The 23,512-nt window shown below is 45.0% G+C and overlaps 1 protein-coding gene across 1 annotated transcript in view; it reads left to right on the top strand.

The window, feature by feature from the left end:
- The window catches only part of FRMPD2 (FERM and PDZ domain containing 2), a 446,136-nt gene that overhangs the window by 267,367 nt on the left and 155,257 nt on the right, over positions 1-23,512 (top strand). Inside the window, exons 30-31 of the mRNA XM_078640972.1 lie at positions 4,540-4,753; positions 16,354-16,391. Of these exons, the coding sequence (XP_078497098.1) occupies positions 4,540-4,753; positions 16,354-16,391 (252 nt within the window). The remainder of the gene's footprint in view (positions 1-4,539; positions 4,754-16,353; positions 16,392-23,512) is intronic.

Raw genomic sequence — 23,512 nt, 5'->3', positions numbered from 1 at the left:
TCGAGGGGTGGAGAGATGATGTGGCAAAACTGGGTTGGGTGTGGCCCACTAATCACAGGAAACTCCATCTCACCTGTGAAGTACAGACACATGCTCAGAAAGCTAACTAGGGGCCCGCAAAAACACAGGCAGGACTGGATGAACCCCTACCAGGACCTTGGGGTGTACACACCCCTTGATTATTCTCTGCACTCTATAGGGGTGGTGGTGATAAAAGCTCCCTCATGCCCTGCCAGACAAAGTCAAAGAGGCTTGTTGGAAAGCAGGCACTGCTGACATTTGCAGCTCATAGTCACCTTACAGGTGGCACTGGACTTGAGTTGCTGGTGAGGAATGAAAGGTGAGTTTTTTTTTACATCTTTTTATTCAAGCATTGACTGGTAAACCATGTATACATTGTTCAGAACATCAATTCTGTAACAGGAAAGGTGAGTTGACTGCCATAGAGGACCTTGGTGGCTTGGTGGTGCTGGTGAGTAATGGTCAAGTCAAAAGAACATTGGAGCTTGGTGGGGGAGAGCGCATCCAGGCCCCTACAACAAGCTGCTACTAATGAAGAGAAAGCTATATTGTTAGAGTCTGTCACAAGGCTACAGAAATTCCACATTAAATCTTAGGGATCCTGAGGCAACTGTCTCTCGGTAATGCTGACTGGAGAATTTCCCCAGCAGCAGAAAGTTGCATACCGCACCATTATTTTGTGTGGTGAGGCCTGAAACAGCTTTATTTTTATTTCTTGCTTGTGTTCAACATTGTGACTCCTCTGCAGCCTTGAGAGGCTGGTCAACATGGGTGCTCACACACAAGTGTACCTCCCTCTCCACTGTGGGTGGACTAAGGAGTCTTGGGCGGGTAAGAGAGGCTCTGGTGATTAAGACCCTCCCAGCTGTGGCTTGCGACCTGTGGCTGGTTGGAATGCTGTCAACAACAACGATCCAGGGTGCAACTGCATAAAAGGAATAGGTCAGCACAGTAAGAGAGAGTAGGCTTGTGGGTAGAGGGTGAAAGAAGCAGTCCTCTGCAACTGACATGGAAGAGTGAGTGTCGGGCAGCTAGGTGAGTTGGCCCAGTAGGCAGGAGCAGCCCCAAGTAAAATTAAAATGCCTGAATAGGCCTGAAAGGTTCACCAAAAACAGAAAGAAGGGAAAGTCCCTGGTTCTACAGGAGTGGTAGTCAGTGGCGGCTCCTCTGCTAAGGCAGAGGAGCGTCGCCCCACTGCTTTTTAGCAGTGAAATAAAGAGAAAATAAAATGATAATAACTGGCGTTATTATCATTTTATTTTCTGCTACTTCTGCAACTTTGTGTGAGGGGGTTAGAGCAGGATATGAGTAGTAGCACTCTCCTAAGTGCGCAATGACTGCTTGGCCAGCCCTCCCGGGCCGCCCAAAACACTCTTTCACACTTTGCATGTTCTCCATGCAGGCTGCATTACAGCCTGCATGGAAAACATAACCAGGCTCCAAGTCAGCGCCTGAGCACTGAAACATGGCACTCAGACGAATCACGACCCTGCTAAGGCAGCGCCGTGATTGGCTGACTGGGAGCCTGGGTGTGCTTCCTATTGTTCAGGTCAGCGAGGGAGGACTATGGAGGAGAGACACGTCGAGCAAGCGACGAGAAGGTACGTTTTTTGTTTAATTTTTTGCTGCTCACTTCTGCTGCATCCTTCCCCTGCCGCCCTTGGCCTCGCCCCCTACCTTCGATCCATGCTGGCCGCCACTGGTGGTGGTACACCCTGCAAGACAATGTGCAAGGAGAAAGTAGTTTGCATTCACATGATAACACTACTGTACTCGGCATCAACATCGCAGCGGTGTGTCGGGGCCATACCGCACCCGCAGTGCAGGGGGAAAGTAGTGACATTAAAAACCTTGTTTAGAGTTTGGAGGGTACTGAAAATCCTTTGGATTCTGTAGGAAACTCTAAATGTGAAGTAGAATCCACTGGCTGAATTTCCTCCACAATACTATCCCTATTATGGAGGAAATGTAACGGAGTCTGCTACATGTTAAGAGATTCCCCTGGACATTGGAGGCTTAATTTGTAGTGTAGTTCCTATTATCCCAATAGGCTCTGCGCATTGGAATAATATCTTCAATAGTATAGACGTAGGACAGAGGTTAACTAGGTCTTCTACTGACGATATTAGACTTAAGTTTTGTGTGCCAGCTAGCTCAGAGTTCACTAGAAACTTTCTCGAATAGGCAAGGAGGAGTTTAACCTCCCTGGATAGACAAGAAGGGATTTAGTTTCTGACAACCATAGAACATGACAACTTTGCTCTCCCTAATCAAGAGTATATCTCCAGAGTCGTGTGAAAACAAAAGACAACTATTTTACTCAGTCAGTACGTGCATACTTAGTTCCACCAGATTGTAGAGAAAGAAGAGATGGGCGTGTTCAATAAAAGGTGTTATTTATTGATCAGTCTCTTTTTCTCATACAAGAGAAATGAATCGCTACAGTTGCAATACTTAAGGTTAAGTAAAGTGCATACAGTAAAAGCAGGATTATAAAATAATACTGTAAAAGCATTGATATGGTTTCTTAGCCATATGATACTTTAAAATGGATAAAAGATATACATACATATATACATTGACTAATCGTACTCAACTGGTGCTTCTAACTACGCCTACCCCGGTGTACCTGACCTAGGCCTAATACGTGGGAGGGAGTAAGTAAGTAGCAGTTTAAGTTAAGTTTGTTTTGCCAAGAATCTGACTCAAGAATTCTCTGTAAGGGGTTAGTCAGTTCAGTACCTGGGATTTAGAAGGCAGGAGGGCTGGTATCTCTGTCTCAGGACTCGGTATCCCAGTTCCCCGCGAGGGCAAGCTGGAAATGCCGGAGGCTGGATTTCTCGGCAGGAGAAAAGACAGCGTCTCTCTCAGCGCGTCAAAAGGGAGGGGCAGTGTCCGTGGGCTTCCTGCATCAGCTGGCTCTCCGGCAAGTAGTCACTGCTCCAAGCTCATCACCACCGTGTGCTTGCTTAGGGCAGCGTCGGTATATTTATACCTGAAAGGTGCCGGGTTTGACATAAGACGTCAATAAAAGATGTCATTAAGAACTGGTCGTTCTTACATTCTTTACAGGAGTTCTCAAACGAAATCAAAACAATAGTAGCGGGGATTTCCCAGGTTTGCTGGAGGCTTGGTTTGTTTAGAGAACTCGTTGTGCTTTCTAGGGGGCTGGAGAAATAGTGCTTGCTCAATGTGACAGCATGCGCTATGGCTTAATCTGAAAACGGGTTTCTGTGCCGTTGTATGGATATTAGTGAATAATAACCGGACAAGGGTCAGAAATAGGAGTATCGATACAGGTCCCTAGATAAACATACTACAAATTTTTTGTTCTTTCCAACCTCTAGGGCTCACAGGAGGGTAAATGTGGGTGTCCAGTGGTTGAAAAGCCTTGGGCATCCAGCCCCTTGTCTAATGGCAGATATTCTAGAAGTAATACAGTTACATAAACCTTTGACAGGCGTGGGGTTTGCTATTATTTTGCAGCTATGTAGGAGAGAGAGAGAGAGAGAGAGAGAGAGAGAGAGAGAGAGAGAGAATATTGCAGTCTGAAAGCCTTGGTACTAGTCTCTTACAAAATGGACAGAGAACTTCTACATTGGAAAATTAATTATAACAGGTGTGACTCTCATTTTTTAGATCTGGGATGTTTTTTAAGGTAATTAAACTTGTGCATGCACCATTTTACGACTAAGGGGCCAATATCGATGTTGTCAGGAAAAGCTCTGAACGGCATTCGACTCGGTTGAATCCGATTCGGAAGCCTTGTTTCTGACCGAATCAGTCACCTTTCAGAATGACCAAGTACGATGCAAGGAAACCGTCCGGGCTGTCCGAATCAGTTCCGATTGGGATTCAGGCAGCCCAAGTCGTTCGGAGCCGAATCATACAGCCCAATGAGTCGGTTTCCGAAGGAGTGAGTATGATAACCGATTCACACAGTCTTTCTGAATCGGTTTGCTGTGGGAATCGGACTTTGGGGCCCTCCAAATCGGGCCTGTGGGGTACCCATGGGTCTCCCCTTCCCATGCAGGCACAGTGTGGCAGGCGCCTTGGGGTGCCCGCCACAGGGTGCACGACTTTCCTCAACCACCCCTTTTGTCAATGGGAGCCTGTGTTTACGTTCGGAACACAGGCTCCCATTAAAGTCAATTGGAGTCCGACCAAATCGTTTCCGGATGTATCCAAATCACTCAGTCCCCCGATACGAGTCATTCGGAAAGTATTCCAGAACCAATTTGGTGGGAATCCTTTCCTAACTACATTGTAATCGGCCCCTAAGTGGAGGATGTGTAGCACTACATCTCCCACTCTTTAGTATTAAATTCTAGAGGGTACATACACCCTTTCTTCCTGAATATTAATTGACTGTTGGGAGTACGCGCTTGCTTGTGTTTTGTGTTAGAGTGTTTGGTCACACTCTTACCTACTCCACAATTTCAAGGTGTTCTGGTGGTTCACTCTGCCTTGGTCTTGATATTAAGTATTGCTTTTGTGCATTTCTTTATTTTCTGCTAGGATTAAAGTTGACACAAGGCTCTGAAAGACTGCTGCCAGAGGGTATCTATGTGGAAGAAGTGGTGCCTGACTCTCCAGCGAGCCTGGAAGGCAGTCTGCTGCCCGGGGATCGGATTTTGTCCATCTGTGGGCTTTGCACACAGGACATGTGCATCGAGCAGGCAGTCCAAGTGTGTGAAGCTCCAAAACACCTCGTCCAGATCCAGGCCACAAGGTCACTTCCTTTCTCAATTGACTATTATAAAGGATTTTTGTGATGCCTCCAATAACACTTGCAGTATTGATTAATGTGAGTAATGTTCTAATGGGACAGAGAGAGCAAAAGCTGAACATTTGGCAAGAGAGGTTCTAACCTGTCTGCCACAAATGAAAACCAACATCAGTGTACTTAGATCATTTTTACTTTTTAATCTTTATTCATGTAAGGCCCTTATTAGGTGTTCCCACAGTTTAGGTGCGGGGATAGCAGAGGGTTGAATCTCTGATCCCAGACAGCATCTACAGGCCAAAATCTGGGGATTACAAGTTATCTCCACCAGAATGAGAAATACCATGTTTTTTTATTCCAGGGTAAAATAGATCTGTATTCATTTAATGCTGCATAAAGGTAGTGGTAAATAGATGCAGGGCTCTCTTTTGGCAGGAGAAGTTGCTGGTGGGGGGCCTGGGATCGGCCAAAGCAGGTGAAGAGAGGACTGGGGTATTATTTCCAGCTTTCTCTATAGTTCAGTGGGAGAGCGAGCGGGGGTGTCGCGGCTGTCCATAGCCCCCTCCAGCTCCACTTCTAGGACCAGTCTCGTGTTTATGATCCTGGGGTTACCTGGTCTGCCCAAGTATGCATCGCCAGAAACACCTGGCTACTCAGAATATTCTGGAGTGGTATTACCCCACTCTGGGCCACTTGTAATGAGGGCTCTGGAGTTTTGTGAGTACTTATGTGTTGTCTCATAGTAACTTCATATTGATAAATAGGGCCCCTAGTTCAGCAGCAAGTGCACTTCAGCGTCACTGATCTCAGGAAGATTGTCCAATGATACTTCTGGTGGTCGAGATTAGGATTCTCTTGAGGCCCATGGAAGAGAGTCTTCTCATTGACTTCATGGACAGGTTCCACTTGATGGTGGAAATTCTGAAAAGAAGGCCGAAGTGGGGTGGCACAGCACCTCCGCAGGTATAGAGATAGTCCTGTAAATTGGATGAGAATATTGTTAGATGAGCGGTCCCTGCTAACAGACAGTGATATGACCAAAGTATTTTCTAAACAGTGTGAACGTTTAATCTTGTTTGAACACTGCAATGTTTTTGCTCTGATTTCCGTCTAGGCTTGAGTATTGCAAAGGTATTAAACTTTGCATCATATACACCAATGTTAGACCCAATTGATTATGAGCTGCTTCATGTAGCTGCACTGGATTAACAGACGATTCCTGAATGGTGTGTAAGGAGAGCCAAGTTCTCTGCATGAACCAGACCTTTACCACAACAAACTTTGGTATAATGTGCATTAATATGCTAAAGGTAAATTTACACATGAGGAAATCTACACGTTAATGTACTCTTACACTTTGTAGTCATTTTTTTTACTTTTGACTGTTCGCCATTTATGAGGGTAAAGTTATTATGCAGTGTAGACTTAGATGTCTCCACCTAGGGGACAAAGCTTAATTTCCAAGTGCAAAGTTGCTACTAATAACTTTCACACGTAGGTGGAGGTCTCCTGCACAGAGACAAAATCTTTTGATGGTAAAATATAGAGAAAAGTAAAAATGTATAGTAAACTTTAGAAATATACTAAACATATGTTTATAGATCATCTTAATTTAAATTAATTTGATATATTTATTTTAAATATAACATTGAATTAATTACAATTTCAAAATATTTGTAATCATTAATAAAAATCCCCACCTAAACTAAAATGTTTATATTTATTTATTATGTATTAAATACCTATATAAATGTTAAGTATATAATTAAATTAAATGAATTTAATTATTTTTTCAGAAAACTAATGTTGCATATTTTTAAATTAAGAAAGTTATCTAAATATTTTATTAATAAATTATCTTTAGTTTTTATATAAAATTTGTTAAAGACTAAATTAAATATATATGTTTAAAAAGTTAAACTAAGTTAATTGATTTTAACATTATTTACTTTAAGGTCCTATTTTAAGTTCCTGCATCTATTATTTTCTATGGAGGGTGTTGCAGTAGCAGTGGTTAGCCATGTGTGGTTACTCCTGGTCTGAGCTAGAGTACATTTACTACTATTTTTAGGCTTTTTGGTTATAGTAATTAAAGAAATACAGTTTGTGAATAGCATTGGTCTCACTCTTTTCTGGATGGGTGCCTGACCTTTGCTCAATCCCTCCTTAGCCCTCTCTAAACTACTCCCATTTAGTAGTAAGTATTTCCCATTTTCCAGCTATTCCCCCATCCCTAATACATTTACTATTTCAATATTACTAATATTTATAGGTGTACTTGTGGGAGATCTCTGCTTCAGTGGCAAGGGTATCCACACATAAAAGATAGGAGAGGCATTTAGGTTAGTGATTATCATTTTGTGGTACGTGAGTAGTACTGTTGTGGTACTACTAAGCTTACTCCAAAGTGACATTTGTGAATACCCCCGTGTGTGTGCATCTTCAGTGCGGAGCTCATGTGGTCAAATCTATTAATTCCCAGACTAACAATGGCTGCCTGGTTTTAGATTCTCTGTAGTTCAAGGATGTGTTTCTTGTATATGTCTGCATAAGTGCTGAATAAATATAGTGATCTGCACACAGCAATGGGAACACTTTTTTAAGCATGTCCTTGTCAGAAAAGACCCCCTTACTCATTATGTTGGCAAGGGATAGTAAAGACTCAAACATTAGTCCCAGATGTTTGAATAATTAATTAGTACCCTCTGCAAGACGATTCTGTCGAAAGAAATGTTTTATTCTGGACTCCAGAGAAGGTAGGAGACTCTCAGGGCCAGATTCTGAACACTGTCACACAATGCAGTGCAGCCTCCTAAGTAACTGTGCTGCCTTGCGTGACAGGGAAGGAGCAGGAGAGCGCCGTGTTCACAGAGAAGTCGCTCTCTCCGCCCCTCTCCCTAGCGCTCGCACTGATTTAAGCTGGCGTGCACCAGGCACACATTTCAGTGCCAAGGCGCTAGGGTGCATGCCTGAGTCTGGCACAGGTTTTGTATAGGAAGTATACCCGTTTTTTACAAAATACTATGCATGGACATGTCTAAAAGAATTTCCTACTTTGTATATGTGCTGCACAGGGCAGCATGCATGCAAAGTTAGAAAGGCACGGAGAAATTTAAACATTTCTCCGTTTAATGCCTGTTTTTCAGCAGTGTTTATTTTTGGCGCTAAACTGTGTCAACTTCTGTTAGTGAATCGGGTTTAACGTCAAAAAGCATGGGTGGTTGCATGGGAATGCCCATGTACCACCCATGTAACTCTCCCTTAACGCAAAGTAATGCAATGCCTCGTTTTGCGCTGCTTTGCATTACTTTTCAGTGAAAACCAATGCAAATACGATGGCAGAGGTATCTTACACCTTTTTCACCCATACCTACATATACTCACAGACGCACAGAAACACACAAACAAAAAAATGTATGTCACAATATCACAGTCGTAAAATTTTCCTGCAAAAATATTGCATCCTCAACATTGACTATCACAATAATGTCAAGAAATGTATAAATATACATAAGTATAGTTTTCCTGTTCTTAACTCCACATCTTCTTACCTCGATCACATAGTGGATTCAGTATTTTTACAGATTGATATTTTGACCTAAATGTTGTGAGCTACAATGACCCCCTCCCAAAAGACTCACACAGTACACAACAAGAAGGGGCTGGCTCTAACAGAGGGAAGTGTACCCTTGTAACTCATCAGTTAAATGCCCCCTGGCCACTCTCTCTAGCTGTAATGGTTTGACGGCCCCCACTGTCCTGTGGTCATTAAAGCAGATCCCGCTGCTTCTGTAATGGCTGACTTGTGTTAATTATCCCAGGAAACGTGAACAAATCTTCCGCTTAATATGAGCCAGAGCTGCAAATCAAACTCCTCTCTTATTGAATGTCTGAGCTCCCACTCAAGGGGAGGGCATGTGATGCTTCTCAGAACTTGGGGCCAGTTAGACTTTTTACAAGCCCATGCCTGCTTTCACCAGGAACTAGCCTCATCCTGAGTGATTCGTAATCGGTACTCACCTCAACATTGAGTTTTATGTGTGCAGTACTCACATCCACCATGAGTATTCTGAACTTAGGAACAGATGTATGACCTTTTTTTAATATTCACTAATGGAAAATCGGGCTGTTGCAACCGCTAAAAAGGGTTGTAGCATGTACAAACCTATTATCGACTCGCAAAATACGGTTTTCAAGTCTCTAGTTGGAAGGGGCGATGCCAAGGGTGTCCCTTCATAATAGTGAGTTGCAGGCGGATGTACGATTGTTTTGCGACCGCAAATGCAATAGCAAAATAATGGCATATTACCATCTACTTCAAGTAGGTGGTAAGCCAGTCACAACAGGTAAGGGGTACCTAGAGGAACCCTTCTCCTTTGTGAATTTATGCAAAAATATTTTTTAAGAGCAGGCAGTGGTCCCACGGACCAATGCCTGCCTTTAAAAAATGAAAAGAAACTTTTTCTTTTTTTCTTTTAAACTCATCCCATTTTCCTTTAAAGAAAACAGACTGCATTTGAAGAAAAAAGTTGCATTATTTAAAAAGCAAACACAGACATGGTGGTCTGCTGTCCCCAGCAGGCCACCATCCCTGTGATTGTAGCCCATTCCCAATAGGTCGCAAATTGTTGCCTCCCTTATGAATATTGATGAGGCAGGTAATTTGCGTCCCCATTGGGAATTGCTAAATGTGTATGAGACACATTAGTACATTACATTTTGCGAGTCGCAACAAAATCCCAATTTGGGACATGCAAAACAGAATGGTCGTACATCTGGCTGCTAGCACTTAACTCAACGGTACCAAAAACTCAACCATGAGTTTACTGTACTTAATACTCATCTCATCCATGGGTACGATGACTTGTCTCATCCATCAGTATGATGTACTCATTACTCATATCAACCAGGAGTCTTTCACATTAACCATTATTTGCCCGGCTTTGAGTAAGCTGTACTAAAAACTCAATCATGAGTATACCATACTCATTTCAACTACGAATATACTGAACCCATTACTCATGTCAACCATGAGTTTGCTGTACTCAGTACTCACCTCAACCATACATATGCTGTACTCAATACTCATTGCAACCATGAAAATGCTGTACTCAGTGAATATATCAGTCATGGGTAAGCTGTATTCCATAATCACCACTACCATGAGGATACTGCGTTCAGTACTCACCAGAATAAGGAGTGTGCTCTAATCACTACTGTCTGTAATCATGAGTATACTGTAGTCAATACTCACAACAAACTCGAGGATGCTGAATTCAGTACCCCCCTTGACTATGAGTGTGCCCTAGTCAATCCTCACCTCAACCATGGGTATGGTGTACTCAGTATTTGTTTCGACTGTGACTCTTCTGTGCTCAATACCGAACTCAACTATGAGTCTGCTGCTCTCCAAAAAGTCAACTCAATTGTAAGTTTGCTGTATTCAAGGCTCACCTAATGCAGGAGTCTGTTGTACTGAATGAATGATGAAATGTATAGAGTGCACAGCTATTCCAGGGAGTGTCCGAGCGCTAAAGAGGGGGAGAAAACTCCTGAGCTGCACAACTAATACTCCAGACCACATAGTCGCACTGAGAAAAAAGCAGGAGTTAAGTTTTCTACGGAAGGCAGTCTCAAGCAGAATCAAACGCAGGTCCAGTGGGAGTTCATCCCAGGCTTTGGCTGCCTGAAAGGAGAAGGCTTTGCCTCCCCTATGGATGCATTTAAAATGGGGAAATGACAAGTGAGAAGTGGAAGAGGAGCGCAGTGATCTAGAAGGATGATACTGTACAAATCTCTTTGCCAGATAACTCAGGCTGGACAGAAACACTGCCCTGCGAACCAGGACCGAGGCTTTGAATACAATCCTTTCTTGATAGGCAGCCAGTGAATAGCTTTCAGAGCCAATGAAATGGATGAGCACCTAGGAAGACGCAAAAGGAGCCTATCGGATGCGTTTTGGACACCTGAAGACGGTTCACCAATGCCTCTGGAACTCCTAGATAGAGGGTATTAGCTTAATCTGGTCGCGAGATGATCAACAAATGCACCACGACTCTCTCCACTTCCAAAGGGAGGAGAGAATGAATCAACCAAGTCTGAGGTATGGCCAGCACCAGCCAAACATAGAGAGTGAGCCTAAACCTCTCAAGTAGGGTTTACAAGGAGTTCTCCCTCAATTAAGTTTTGTAAAACAAATTGGATTGAACAATTCATTTTACAGTACCATTTTCCAAATCAATTTGCTAAGAAGCTGGCCAGTATTGATCAGAAACACAGGACATTCCAAATCTTCAGAAGAGTCTGACAGTAAACAGCAGATTTATTTCTCCACAAGAGTAAATCATGTAAGTGGCACTCAGAAATGTAGGTCCTGCCTTCTCAGGCTGCTTTCTGAGCAGAGGATCCCTTCTTGTTTCTTCTGGATTTGTATTTGCACTGAGGTTGTGCTTCAAGATACAACACGTCAAACTTTTTTCTTGAAAGGCTAGTCATTTCTGCTAGGATTCTCTGACTGAAATCAGGGTTTCAGGTACTTTGGCTGGTGTCTTGCATCAGTCCTACTCTACTCACTGAACAATGTTTCACAAAATTGCTGATCCAGAAGCATTGTTGCCCCATTCTCCTGCTCCCAGACAACTATTAATAACTATAACTAATAATTGGAGCCTTCGCCTTTGAAAGAAGCAGTGAGCGGCAAGATCAGGAGGTTGAATCCCAACAAAGCTAGCAATCTTCATAAAGTCAACAAATGTACAGTGTGAAGGCAGGTATGGTTTTAAAAAACAAAATTTCAATATTGCCAGTTTTTTAATAATTAGGACAGCGTTGCCATTTCATGGGCCTATTCAGGGTCAAGGCCGCTAAAGATTTACACCACACTTTCGAGCTGCCCTGTAGGTTTTCCTCGGAGTCTGATATGTGATAGGCTGCTGAGCAGCGATCTTGTGGAGACCTCCCATTAAATTTGCAAATAGCTGATGGTTGGAATACTTGTAGAAGTTTCAGGCACTGGCATATGGCTTGAGGTTGTACTCCAGTCCATTTTTTGCCTACTGTTTCACTTGATAGGGAAATCCGTCTTGGTTCTGTTAAATTCTACACAAAAAACATATGTGTGTTTGCCCATGTAATATGTTTAGCCTAGAAGTGTGCAGGCAGGAAATAGAAATCTATTCACTGACCGCACCCTCCTGAACAGGGAACACAACTTTGCTCCCGCATGGCAAGAGCATTGAAGAAAGCAGCTCATGTGTGGGTTGGAGCAAAGTAATGGATCTGCTCCAGCCAGCACCCAGTATGGTGCTGGCTGGGAAGCTGGATGGGGCCATAGGGTGCTTGGGGCTTCTCCGGGGGGACCCAGTGAGTAGAAATTGTGTGAGCCAGTGGAGCCAGCAGGAGCCACATTGGCCCTGGAGTTCCCCCCACAGCCCTTTCAATGAATACTATCTTCTGGGTGCCAAGGGTGGGAACAGGGACACCCAGTGTTAAGAAAAAAGGCCTGCATCAGCTAGGGACAATGAGCCGGCCCCCAATATTAGGAAAATACTATGGGTGCCCCTGGTGGTCACCAAGGCACTCAAATTAGAAATAGTAACTAAAAAATGAATAATATATTAGCGGCAGGAGCGGCTCATTTATTATTCACTGCTCCAGCAAGGAGCACTCGATAACGCCCTAGGGCTTTTTTAACTATATATTTCCTTACTGGTGGTGCCCCTACAAAAGTCAGGGACACACAAAACATTTATTTTAATGTTGTGGGGGCTGCAATAACTGGAGCAGCCCCCCAGCAACAATAAAAAAAACAGAAAGTCTTCTGGGTCATTAAACCATGTACCCAGATGAGCTTACCATATTTTTTAAGAGCACTCGGAGCTGGAGCTGTATGTTTTTCAGCTGGAATGTGCAAATCCTTAGTGGTTGGTTCTATGTTTCCACTTTGTGCCCTGAAAAATGTTTTAAAAAGACTCAAAGACATGATAAGGTTTTTTGAAACAGGCTTTATTGAAAATATTTTATGGCGATCACTTTTATCCATACTAATATAATAAAGAGAGAGCCCAAAACCTTTGAGGCGGGTAATCTCAGGAACCACAGCACCAATCACAACACCCAATACAGCGTTGGAAAGGGCAGTTGCAGCAGAAGGACAAAGGCTATGCAGACGCCCACCATATACATTTAAAAGGTAAAAGAACCGTGCCAGCAAAGTAGTCCCTTGTGGGCGTGTCTGCGTTGTGCTGTGGCGTGTGCTGTGGGCGTGACAAACGCTGGGGGCGTGTGGTACGTTCCGCCCTTCATGCCATGTCACATATCGTGTGCTGTGGGTGTGTGCTGGGGGCGTGGGCGTGTGCGGGGCGCGGGATTACAGAAAAAAATAAAGAGAACGTTGTGCCCAATATTTCATTGTTTTTTCTTCCCAGGTTCTGTACATTCCAGCTCCGGGTGTCCACCCTGCTCCCTTTAAATACCCCTGCACCCTATAATCATAACCCACCCTTACTCCTTAAAATACCCCAACACCCTTAAACACTAACCCATCTTAACCCTATAAATATACCCTGTACCCTGTACCCCAAACCCTAAAAATACCCCTGTATCCCAAAACCCAAACCTAGCCCTGAACCCTATAAATACCCCTGTACCCCAAAACCCAAACCTACCCCTGAACCCTAAAAATACCCCTGTACCCCAAAAATCAAACCTAGCCCTGAACCCTAAAAATACCCCTGTACCCCAAAACCCAAACCTACCCATGAACCCTAAAATACCCCTGTACACCGAAACCCAAACCTAGCCCTGAACCCTTAAAATACCCCTGTACCCCAAAATCCAAACCTACCCCTGAACCCTAAAAATATCCTGTACCCCAAAACCAAAACCTAACCCTGAACCACAAAAATAACCCTGTACCCCAAAATCCAAACCTACCCCTGAACCCTAAAGTACCCCGTACCCCAAAGCCCAAACCAAGTCCTGAACGCTAAAATTACCCCTGTACCCCAAAACCCAAACCTAGCCCTGAACCCTTAAAATACCCCTGTACCCCAAAACCCAAACCTACCCCTGAACCCTAAAAATACCCCTATACCCCAAAACCCAAATGTAGCCCTGAACCCTAAAAATACCCCTGTACCCCAAAACCCATACCTATCCCTAAACCCTAAAACTACCCCTGTACCCCATAACCCAAAACTATATTGGAACACTTAAAATACCCAAACACCCCAAAACATATACCTCAGTACACCAAAACATATACCCCTATACCCATACTTACCGTATCCAAACATTAAAAAAACCATGCTTTTACCATTCATGCATTTACAACGAATTTCGTTGTAAATGTATGCGTGGTAAAAGCATATGAAATGTAATGCCATGCGTTATAATGGCATTGCGGAGTCATGGTACTTTCGTAATGAAAGTATGCGGAGTGATGGTATCCGGAAAGAAAGATGCGGAATAATGGGTGTTTACCCTCCCCCGAGGGAGGCGGCCCACATCTCCAGCAACATACTCATATTTTTTCACCACCGATTTGAAAAATGCACAGGTCTCTCTCATTGATGGCCAGCACCGACATACACTTTTAGACGCACCTCCCGCCACAAGTTCTAGAATTGCGAACTTTGGAGCTGGGGAGCTACGTTCGAATCTCGGCATCAGCTCAACATCCTGTGATTCCAGGCAAATTGCTTTGTCTCCCCGTGCCTCCCACAAATGAATGTGTTCTTCTGTAATGTAAATTGTGCTCATGCCATGTTGTCGAGTTTGCGCTATATAATATTGCAAGGAAAAATAAAGTAGGGAAACTCGAGTTCACACACTACTGAACGCGCACTCTTAAGTGCATCAGCAGTGCACTGTGAATCAGAGCGTTTCACAGGCCTGTCACAGATAAGAAATGCTATCCAAATAAAATCCTACAAAACAATATACTACTGGCCGGCAGCAATTCATACCCGGACAACGTCGGGATGTGCTGCTAGTTAAACAATGCAATGGATGAATTTATGAAAGCTACATTTGAATTTAGTTCTTAGGGATTTTTTGACAAGCAAACAGGTCTGCCTAAACTAAAATGACACCCTCTATATGGTCAGCCATACGCTGCAGTGTAGAATTGGACACAGGGCATGGCTGCATGATACAAGATTAAGTACAAGATGGTAGCTCCATTAGATATACGTTGCATTTTATGGGTCAGATTCAGAAAGGGCCTCCGCCATCGAGGCGGAGGCCACACAGTTGTGGGGTAGACTCTGCCCTCGGGGCCAAATCTTGGCACTGATCATACTCAATTTGGAGATTCCGCCCCGATTGCGGAGACTTTCCCACAACTGCGGGGCCTCCACCACCAGTGTTGGGGCCCTTTGTGAATCAGTCACTGAGTGAGTATTTAATGAGTTGGAAGTATGAGTTTATGGTGGTACATTTGTGTTTGTATGGTGATCCACATGTTACTCAGGGCTCGATTATGATGTCGGATGGACCTGAGTCCCTCCGACATAGTTTGGGAACTGGGACCGAACGACCTCATTTCATCAGCCCCAACCCAGCAATTTGGTTGTGACTGAATACTGTTAGTCGCATTCCTATTCTTTACAATGGGAGCATGCTCTCATTGTAAAGAGTCGAGGTGCAGTTCATCTCTGCACCCCGTGGCAGGCACCTTAAAGTGCCTGCCACCGGGTGCAGGGATAAACAGAAGGGCACCATTGGTGCCCCCTAGGCTGCCATCCGGAGGCCTTGCACCCACGGGGCCCTGCTGGGGCCCCCCAAAGTCGGATCCCTATAGCCTTTCTGTGTCGGAAAGGGCAGCACAGGAAGGCTGTCGGAATCTGCCATCATAATCCCTCGGGCGGAAAGAGCAGCCAGAGGGATTACTGGAGGCTTTCTGAATGGCAGACAGGCTCTCCGAGCCCATCAGGCCATTCGGAAATCCGGTTCAGATTCCTTTCCGACCGACCCCATCAAAATGGGTCAGTCGGAAAGGAATCTGAATGGGACATTTTGATGCAGTCGGAACGGCTCCGACGGACAGTTGGAGTCGCTTCTGACCGCATCGAAATTGGCCCCTTAGTGTTAAATGGTGACAGTGTATAACAGTACATGTATTCATGCTGGTCGTACTCAGACTGACTATGGGTTTGTCTTTGTGTTTATGTTCATCAGTGGTGGTTTGGTTGAATTATATTGGAGTAATGTTTATATTACAAGGGATTGTTTCCAAATTGTAACAGGATCTTGCACTATGATGTGGAGTGTTTTACTTTTACAACAGTTTTGTGGTATCTTATTGTGGTTGTTTCACATTGTGATGGTGCATGAGCGGTAGTGAGAGTAGTGGTGTATTTATCTGTTATTTCTTTTATAGTAGTTTATGACAGTGGTAGTCTGTTTCAATATGAATTTTGTAATAATATTGTAGTGAGTTGATGTGTGAGGTAGGTAAGTCTTTTCTCATGTACATTTTGATGCACTGTGGTAAGAGACTTGAAGTTGACCTTTGCATTATAGTAATAATTGTGTGAATGCTGGGTTATTAGTATAGTTGCCTTAAATGACATATTTTATTGCACATGTTGTTTATGTTTCAGAGGTGGACTCCCAGTGATGCCTGGAGGATCAGACCAAGGTAAGAATTATGCTTGAATTTATAGTCATTGCAGGAACTTGAACTTTCATCTAGAGTGGAGCATGCTCCGCGGGTTCAGTACCAAAGTATTGAACATCGAACATAGCTGATAAACACAGGTTTTAGGACCAGTGGCGTCTGGCAGAGAACGGAGGGGGTCATCATGGAGGTGGTGTGGGACGGGGGTGGCTTAAAAAAACCAAGCATTTGCTATGCAATAGGTCTCGCATTACAGAAAATGTGAGCTATTGGTGTTGCATTATCATTTACAACACCGATAGCTCAAACTTTTAGCAATGCGATACCTATTAAATTGCTAATGCTTGTTTTGTGAAATCGCCCCATTCTGTGCTTTCACTTTAATGGCGGCTGTGCACATTTCTTTAGACAGGTCTGGTTTAAAGAAAGGGGCGAAGACAGTCAGCCGAGGAGTTTGCCACCACTCCTCCCACCCTCATGACACCAGCCACGCCTGAACTCATACCAAGTACAAAAAAGAAAATGAAAATAACTATGTTGTTATTTATTTTTTTCCTTTTTTTTACTGCTCTGAGAGCAGTGGAGCAACGCTTCTCTGCCTTATCAGAGGAGGCACCGCTGTTTAAGTCACAGCAAGGTTGTTGACAGGGAGAAATGGGGTAACAGGGAGAAATGGGGGAGGGGAGTGCGCAGTGTATGAACTTACAAGTTGATTCACCTCACTTTGAGATGCTAGCGTTCCCCTGCAAAGAGCAGATGGCAGAGTCGAAAGGCAGGGTGAATGTGATGCGCTGACAAACACTTGACTGAGTTATTGATGGACAAAGAGCAGCATGTGAGGAGTGGGGTGTTATCTGTGTTTACTATGACACATTGGGAGAAGTAACCTCCAGCAAGACCTTGGAGAAAGGAAACTACAAGTATGAGTTCATGGGATGAGGTGGGTGTCTCCAGGTTTTTTATTAAGCTTAGATGATTGCAAGCACTTGTAAGCAAAATTGATGAAAGCAATTGTTCAGGTGCTAATCAATCGTTATATTAAAAAACACAGAACTGATTATTCTGGAGAAAAGGTCAGCAACTAGGTCACTACTGGATATAAAAGGTATTGTGTGAATCTAGAGGAACCCCTAAGCTTTTAGTGCTTGGAGGCTTACCGGGAGAGAATGCAAGTGATGGTCCCATAAAGTGTTGCTCCGTAGCATGGAAAGAGGGAAAAGACCATCAACCCACTCGGGAAGTCTGGAGTTGCCCATTTGGCCCACAAGCTTCAAGGCAGAAACTATTGTTGAAGGCAATTTCAAGTATCTCTGAAAATCCCCAGGACTTGGAACAGCACTGACCTTGTACCCCATGTAGCACTAGTATATATAAATATCTTTATTCGGCTTTACACATTGGCAAACCATAAAAGCAACATTTTGATAATACAATTTCATATCTTAGAAAGTAAAAAAAAAAGCGTGTTTACAAGCTAAGATTCAGACAGAGTCAAGTTAGTACATTTAAAATAATGGAGCGTATTGTTTCGTTACATCATCTGAAACCACATCCAGGATACATTTTACAGATTTTTCCTGTGCTTCATGACGCATTTTAAAAAGTTCAGGATGTGAAAACAAACGGATTCAGATTCTAGCAATTGGAGGCGAAGCATTGCAGGACGGCATTGTCTCAGTCCCCAATGCCTTAACAGAGGTAGTAGCCATATTTTCCGATGTGGAAGGTGGAATTTACAAAACCATATTGTGTGTAAATTAGTTTGTTTTGATTCTTCGTCACAAGGACAGACAGGGAAGGTTAAATCCCACCTAGTTCCGTCATGGAAGGCTACTAGTCTGAAAAAGAGGTCTAGCCTGAATCTTGTCAGTAACATCCTCTCATAGGTACTAATCTGTAGTGTTAGATAAGGCTGGATGGAGTATGTGGCCTGGATCATATTGGCGTGAAGGACCGAGGGTTTCATGGACTCAGAGGTCAGCCTCAGTGACTCTAGGTGACTCAGTGCCAATTGTTTCAGCGCTCTCTTTGGTAAATCGATAATGCCTTCGGGTTGGAAATAATACTTCTCCATGCCTAGGTCTTTAAGGAAATTTCTGATGTATCGAAGCCATGTTATGTTATTAGTTCGATCAAGAGTCATTGTCTCTGCTGCAATTGTCTGTGTCAGTGAGTTTTTATCAGAGGTCCAGATGCGCCTCCAAAGCAGTAGTGGCTGAATCTTTATAAGATCCTCTAAATAGGGGACACCAAGTTCCAAATGAGATGCATAGATAGAAGTGCATCTCGGTGTTGCCAAGAGGAATCTAAAAAAAGAGTTTTCTACGACCTGAAGGGTACTGACGTCTACATGACCCCAGAGGCCCGCCCCATATAGTGCAATCGCCTGACACTTTGCACTATAAATTTTTAGTAACTCTACTGGTGCCCTTCTCCCCAGTCTCTGAGAGAAGCTAATCAGTGCCGCTGTGGCTCTTTTAAAAAGGTGACACCTTGCCTCTACTGCAGGCCGCCAGTTCCGTTTTTTATCAATCATAATACCTAGGCACGGGTACTGGTCAGTTACCTCAAGTTTTTGAACTTTGGGATAAATGCTCTTCACTTGTTTTTTCCCACTGCCTGCTATCATGACGAACGTTTTTTTAACGTTCACATGTAAGTCCAGCTTGCCCATGTAGTCAGTGTACCTATTCAGGGACTTTTGTAGTTCGCGCGGAGTGCGCGCCAAAATGACGGCGTCGTCTGCATAAAGCAGAGCGGGAATCAGGCGCTTTTTTGCCCGTGGCAGGTCCTGGGCCCCCCTCAACATCTCTTCTTCAAGGCCGTTGGTATACAAAGAGAATAAGAAGGGGGCCAGATGATTGCAAGCACTTGTAAGCAAAATTGATGAAAGCAATTGTTCAGGTGCTAATCAATCGTTATATAAAAAAAACACAGAACTGATTATTCTGGAGGAAAGGTCAGCAACTAGGTCACTACTGGATATAAAAGGTATTGTGTGAATCTAGAGGAACCCCTAAGCTTTTAGTGCTTGGAGGCTTACCGGGAGAGAATGCAAGTGATGGTCCCATAAAGTGTTGCTCCGTAGCATGGAAAGAGGGAAAAGACCATCAACCCACTCGGGAAGTCTGGAGTTGCCCATTTGGCCCACAAGCTTCAAGGCAGAAACTATTGTTGTAGGCAATTTCAAGTATCTCTGAAAATCCCCAGGACATGGAACAGCACTGACCTTGTACCCCATGTAGCACTAGTAACAAGGGGCTCTCCTTCAACTGTCACTACTGTACCTGTCCAGCCACGGTCAGGGAGAAAATGTGTGTCTCCCAACTGCAGCATGACTTAAATGACTCTCTCCCTTTCAAATGGGTTTTCAACTCAAGCTTAACACAGAAGGTGCACTTGGTGGTTTTGGGACTTTTCTTTACCAGCTAGGTGGAGAGATGCTTGTTATAATGTTCGACCTGTCCGCAGCGGGTGACATCCGACTCCTCTGTACTTACTGGACACACTGGTAATAAGAGATGATGCAGATAAAACCACCATTGTTTGGTTTGTATCTATATTTTCCTGTAGAACCCAAAAAGCTTTAATTGGCTCCAGCTTATCCCAGGTTGTCTTAACCTACATCGCCGTACCACAGGGCTCCTCTTTTCCACTAGCACTATTCAGTATATAACCGACCAGTGGTGGTAGAGTGGTAGACTGGGTGAGGGGGCGCAGGGAGTCAGAAGGGTGGGGGGGGGGGTGCAGGGGCACCACACAGGGGAGCACTGAGTTAATAATTATAATAATTTTTTGTAAACGTACCTGGTGCTGCCAGCCGTCTCAGGCTCGTCTCCTTCCACTTCCTGGTCCCAGCAGTCCCCGAGCCAGCATCACAGACTCCCCATCCAATCCCCATGCTGCTCTCAAGCATGAGAGCACTGTGTGGATTGGCCTGAGCAGGCTGGATTAATACTCGCTGAGGCACAGGGAGCCTGTCCTGTTTCTCCAACCCAGCTTTGCCATACAGCCAGGTTGGAGAAACCTAAGTGCGCATGTCAGTTTGGCCGGCCTAAACTGACATGCGCACTTCAAAATGCACATCCACCACTCCTCCTCCTCCCTCCCATGGCCTGGCCCACCCCTCCCTGCACACACTGGCTCTGCCAGTAGCTGAAAAATAAAACAATATTAAAATATTTTATTTTGCAGATGCTGTTCTGAGAACTAGAACCACGGTGCTCAGATGGGGACAAGGAGGCTTTGCATGTTCCTCACCAGTCTGTGTAAAGCAAGCCTGGTGGGGAAGATGCAAAGTGCGCAGGACTGTTTGGCTGGCCCGAGAGGGCCGGACAAGCAGTCATGCACACTTAAGGAGTGCAAACAACTCCTCTCCCTGCTCTGGCCAACTGTCCCACCCCGAGAGCCGCACACTTCAATAGGAGAAATGAAATGATAATAACGATACGTTATTATCGTTTTATTTTTCCTATTGAAGTCAGCGGGGCGACGCTCCTCTGCCTTAATGGAAATATCTCCTACATTCAAAATAAAGAACCATGGTTTTACCTCTGACACCTATATGCCTCCCAACAGACAAGTAGGAATAGGAACCTATAGTTGTTAGTATTAGCTATATAAATTCAGACCCATCCTGTCTCTGTTCTCTCTGGCACACGCAACCTGAGAGTTTGAGGGCACTGTTAACTCGGTGCATAACTATGGCAGCTGCTTCTATGCAGGTCTTCCACAGATGCTTCTATGCAGGTCTCCCACAGCTACCTCCATGCAGGTATGTCACAGCCGCCTCCATGCAGGTCTCCAACAGCCGCCTCCATACAGGTCTGCCACAGCCGCCTCTATACAGGTATGCCACAGCAGCCTCCATGCTAGTCAGCCACAGCCGCCTCTATGCAGGTATGTCACAGCCGCCTCCATGCAGGTCTTCCACAGCCGCCTCTATATATGTCTGCCACAGCCGCCTCTATACAGGTCTGCCACACCCACCTCCATGCAAGTATGTCACAGCCGCCTCCATGTAGGTCTGCCACAGCCGCCTCTATACAGGTCAGCCAAAGCCACCTCCATGCAGGTATGTCACAGCCGCCTCCATGCAGGTCTCCGACAGTCGCCTCTATACAGGTCTGCCACAGCTGCCACTATACAGGTCTGCCACAGCCGCCTCTATACAGGTCTGCCACAGCCGCCTCTATACAGGTCTGCCACAGCCGCCTCCATGCAAGTCAGCCACATCCGCCTCCATGCAGGTCTCCCACTGCCGCCTCTATACAGGTCTGCCACAGCTGCTTCTATACAGGTCTGCCACAGCCAACTCCATGCAAGTCTCCCACAGCTGTCTCTATGCAAGTCTGCCACAGCCACCTCCATGTAGGTCTGCCACAGCCGCCTCTATGCAGGTCTGCCACAGCCACCTCCCTGCAGGTATGTCACAGTCGCCTCCATGTAGGTCTCCAACAGCCGCCTCTATACAGGTCTGCCACAGCCATCTCTATACAGGTCTCCCACAGCCGCCTCTTTACTGGTCTGCCACAGTCGCCTCCATGCAAGTCTCCCACAGCCGCCTCTATACTGGTCTGCCACAGCCGCCACCATGCAAGTCTCCCACAGCCGCCTCTATACTGGTCTGCCACAGCCGCATCCATGCAAGTCAGACACAGTCGCCTCCATGCAAGTCTCCCACAGCTGTCTCTATACAGGTCTGCCACAGCCCCCTCAATGCAGGTCTCCAACGGCCGCCTCCATGCAGGTCTCCAACAGCCGCCTCTATAGAGGTCTACCACAGCCGCCTCTATACAGGTCTGCTACAGCCGCCTCCATGCAAGTAAGCCACAGCCGCCTCCATGCAGGTGTGCCACTGCCACCTCTTTATGGATCTGCCAGCCTCTGAGATTGCCTGCCTCCAGAGAGCTCAGTGTGCTGACTTTGTCTCATTGATGTGGTAACTGAGAAGGATCATTTCATGTCAGTTAGAAAATCAGTCCATTGGGTACCAGTGTGGGACAGAATTTGTTTTAAGATTGTCTTCTGGAGGTTGAAGTACATTACCAACTCCAGCGCTTAATTTGAGCAAGTGATTGCCAGTGGAAGTCAACGGCACTCATTTTTGGCGACTGGCACATATTTTTCCTCATCAGAAATTTACAGAGAGCAAGAAAGGGATAAACTTATCAGAAAGGGAGAAAGCATGAACCAGCAAACAGTGAGAAAAGGGGGCGGGGGTGTGGTAGTGTATTATAGAGGCCTGAGGTGAATTTGAGACTACGCAGGCTTGGATTTCCACACAGCGCCATTTAATAGCACCAGCCACGGCCTTCTTAGTAGAGCTTTGGGCACCAGCACTCATTCGTTCACAAATTAAGCACGACTAACTCCAATGTGATGATATTTTTCATAGATGGTATTTAGGGCACAATATTTATGTTAAACGGTATTCCGAGAACGATATACATGTCCTCTGCCGGACAACCGATTGCTGGCCACGCCTCAGTGAAGCTAAAATTCCAGGGTAGTAGGGCTCGCTCAGTCCAGGGACCAGCCAACAATTCCTCTCTAGGGGCCAGATGTAGGTGGCCAATTACCGGTCGGTAACGGCCGAATTCGGCCGTTACCGACCGGTAATTGGATTTTGAGATGTAGGGGGCATATTTTTACAGAATCTGTAAATTTACCGATCGGTAAATTTACAGATTCTGTAAAATTCCGAATCGGTATTTTTACCGATTCGGTAAATTTGATATGTAGGTGGGACTCTTCTGAGTCCCACAAGCCTTACCGAATCGGTATTTTACCATCAAATCCAATTTGATGGTAAAATACCGATTCCGGTGTGCGTGCACATGTGTGCATGCACACCTATGCCATATGACAGGCAGACCTGCCCTTAGGGCAGGTATGCCTGCCACATGGCACCCGAGCCTCTTTTGGGGGGGCCAGAGGGTGTCAAAGTGACACCCCCTGCACCCTTGTGAAATTCGGTATTTACCGATTCGGTAAATACCGATTCGGTAATGCCCATTCATTCCTATGGGCTTCAAAGCCCGTAGGAATGAATGGGCATTACCGATCGGTATTTACCGAATCGGTAAATACCGATTTTCCCCGATTCGGTATTCCAGCACATCTGGAATACCTACATACCC

Source organism: Lissotriton helveticus, chromosome 5_1 (genome assembly GCF_964261635.1).
Source record: "Lissotriton helveticus chromosome 5_1, aLisHel1.1, whole genome shotgun sequence".
NCBI lineage: Eukaryota > Metazoa > Chordata > Amphibia > Caudata > Salamandridae > Lissotriton > Lissotriton helveticus.
This window is presented reverse-complemented; position numbering and strand designations above follow the sequence as displayed.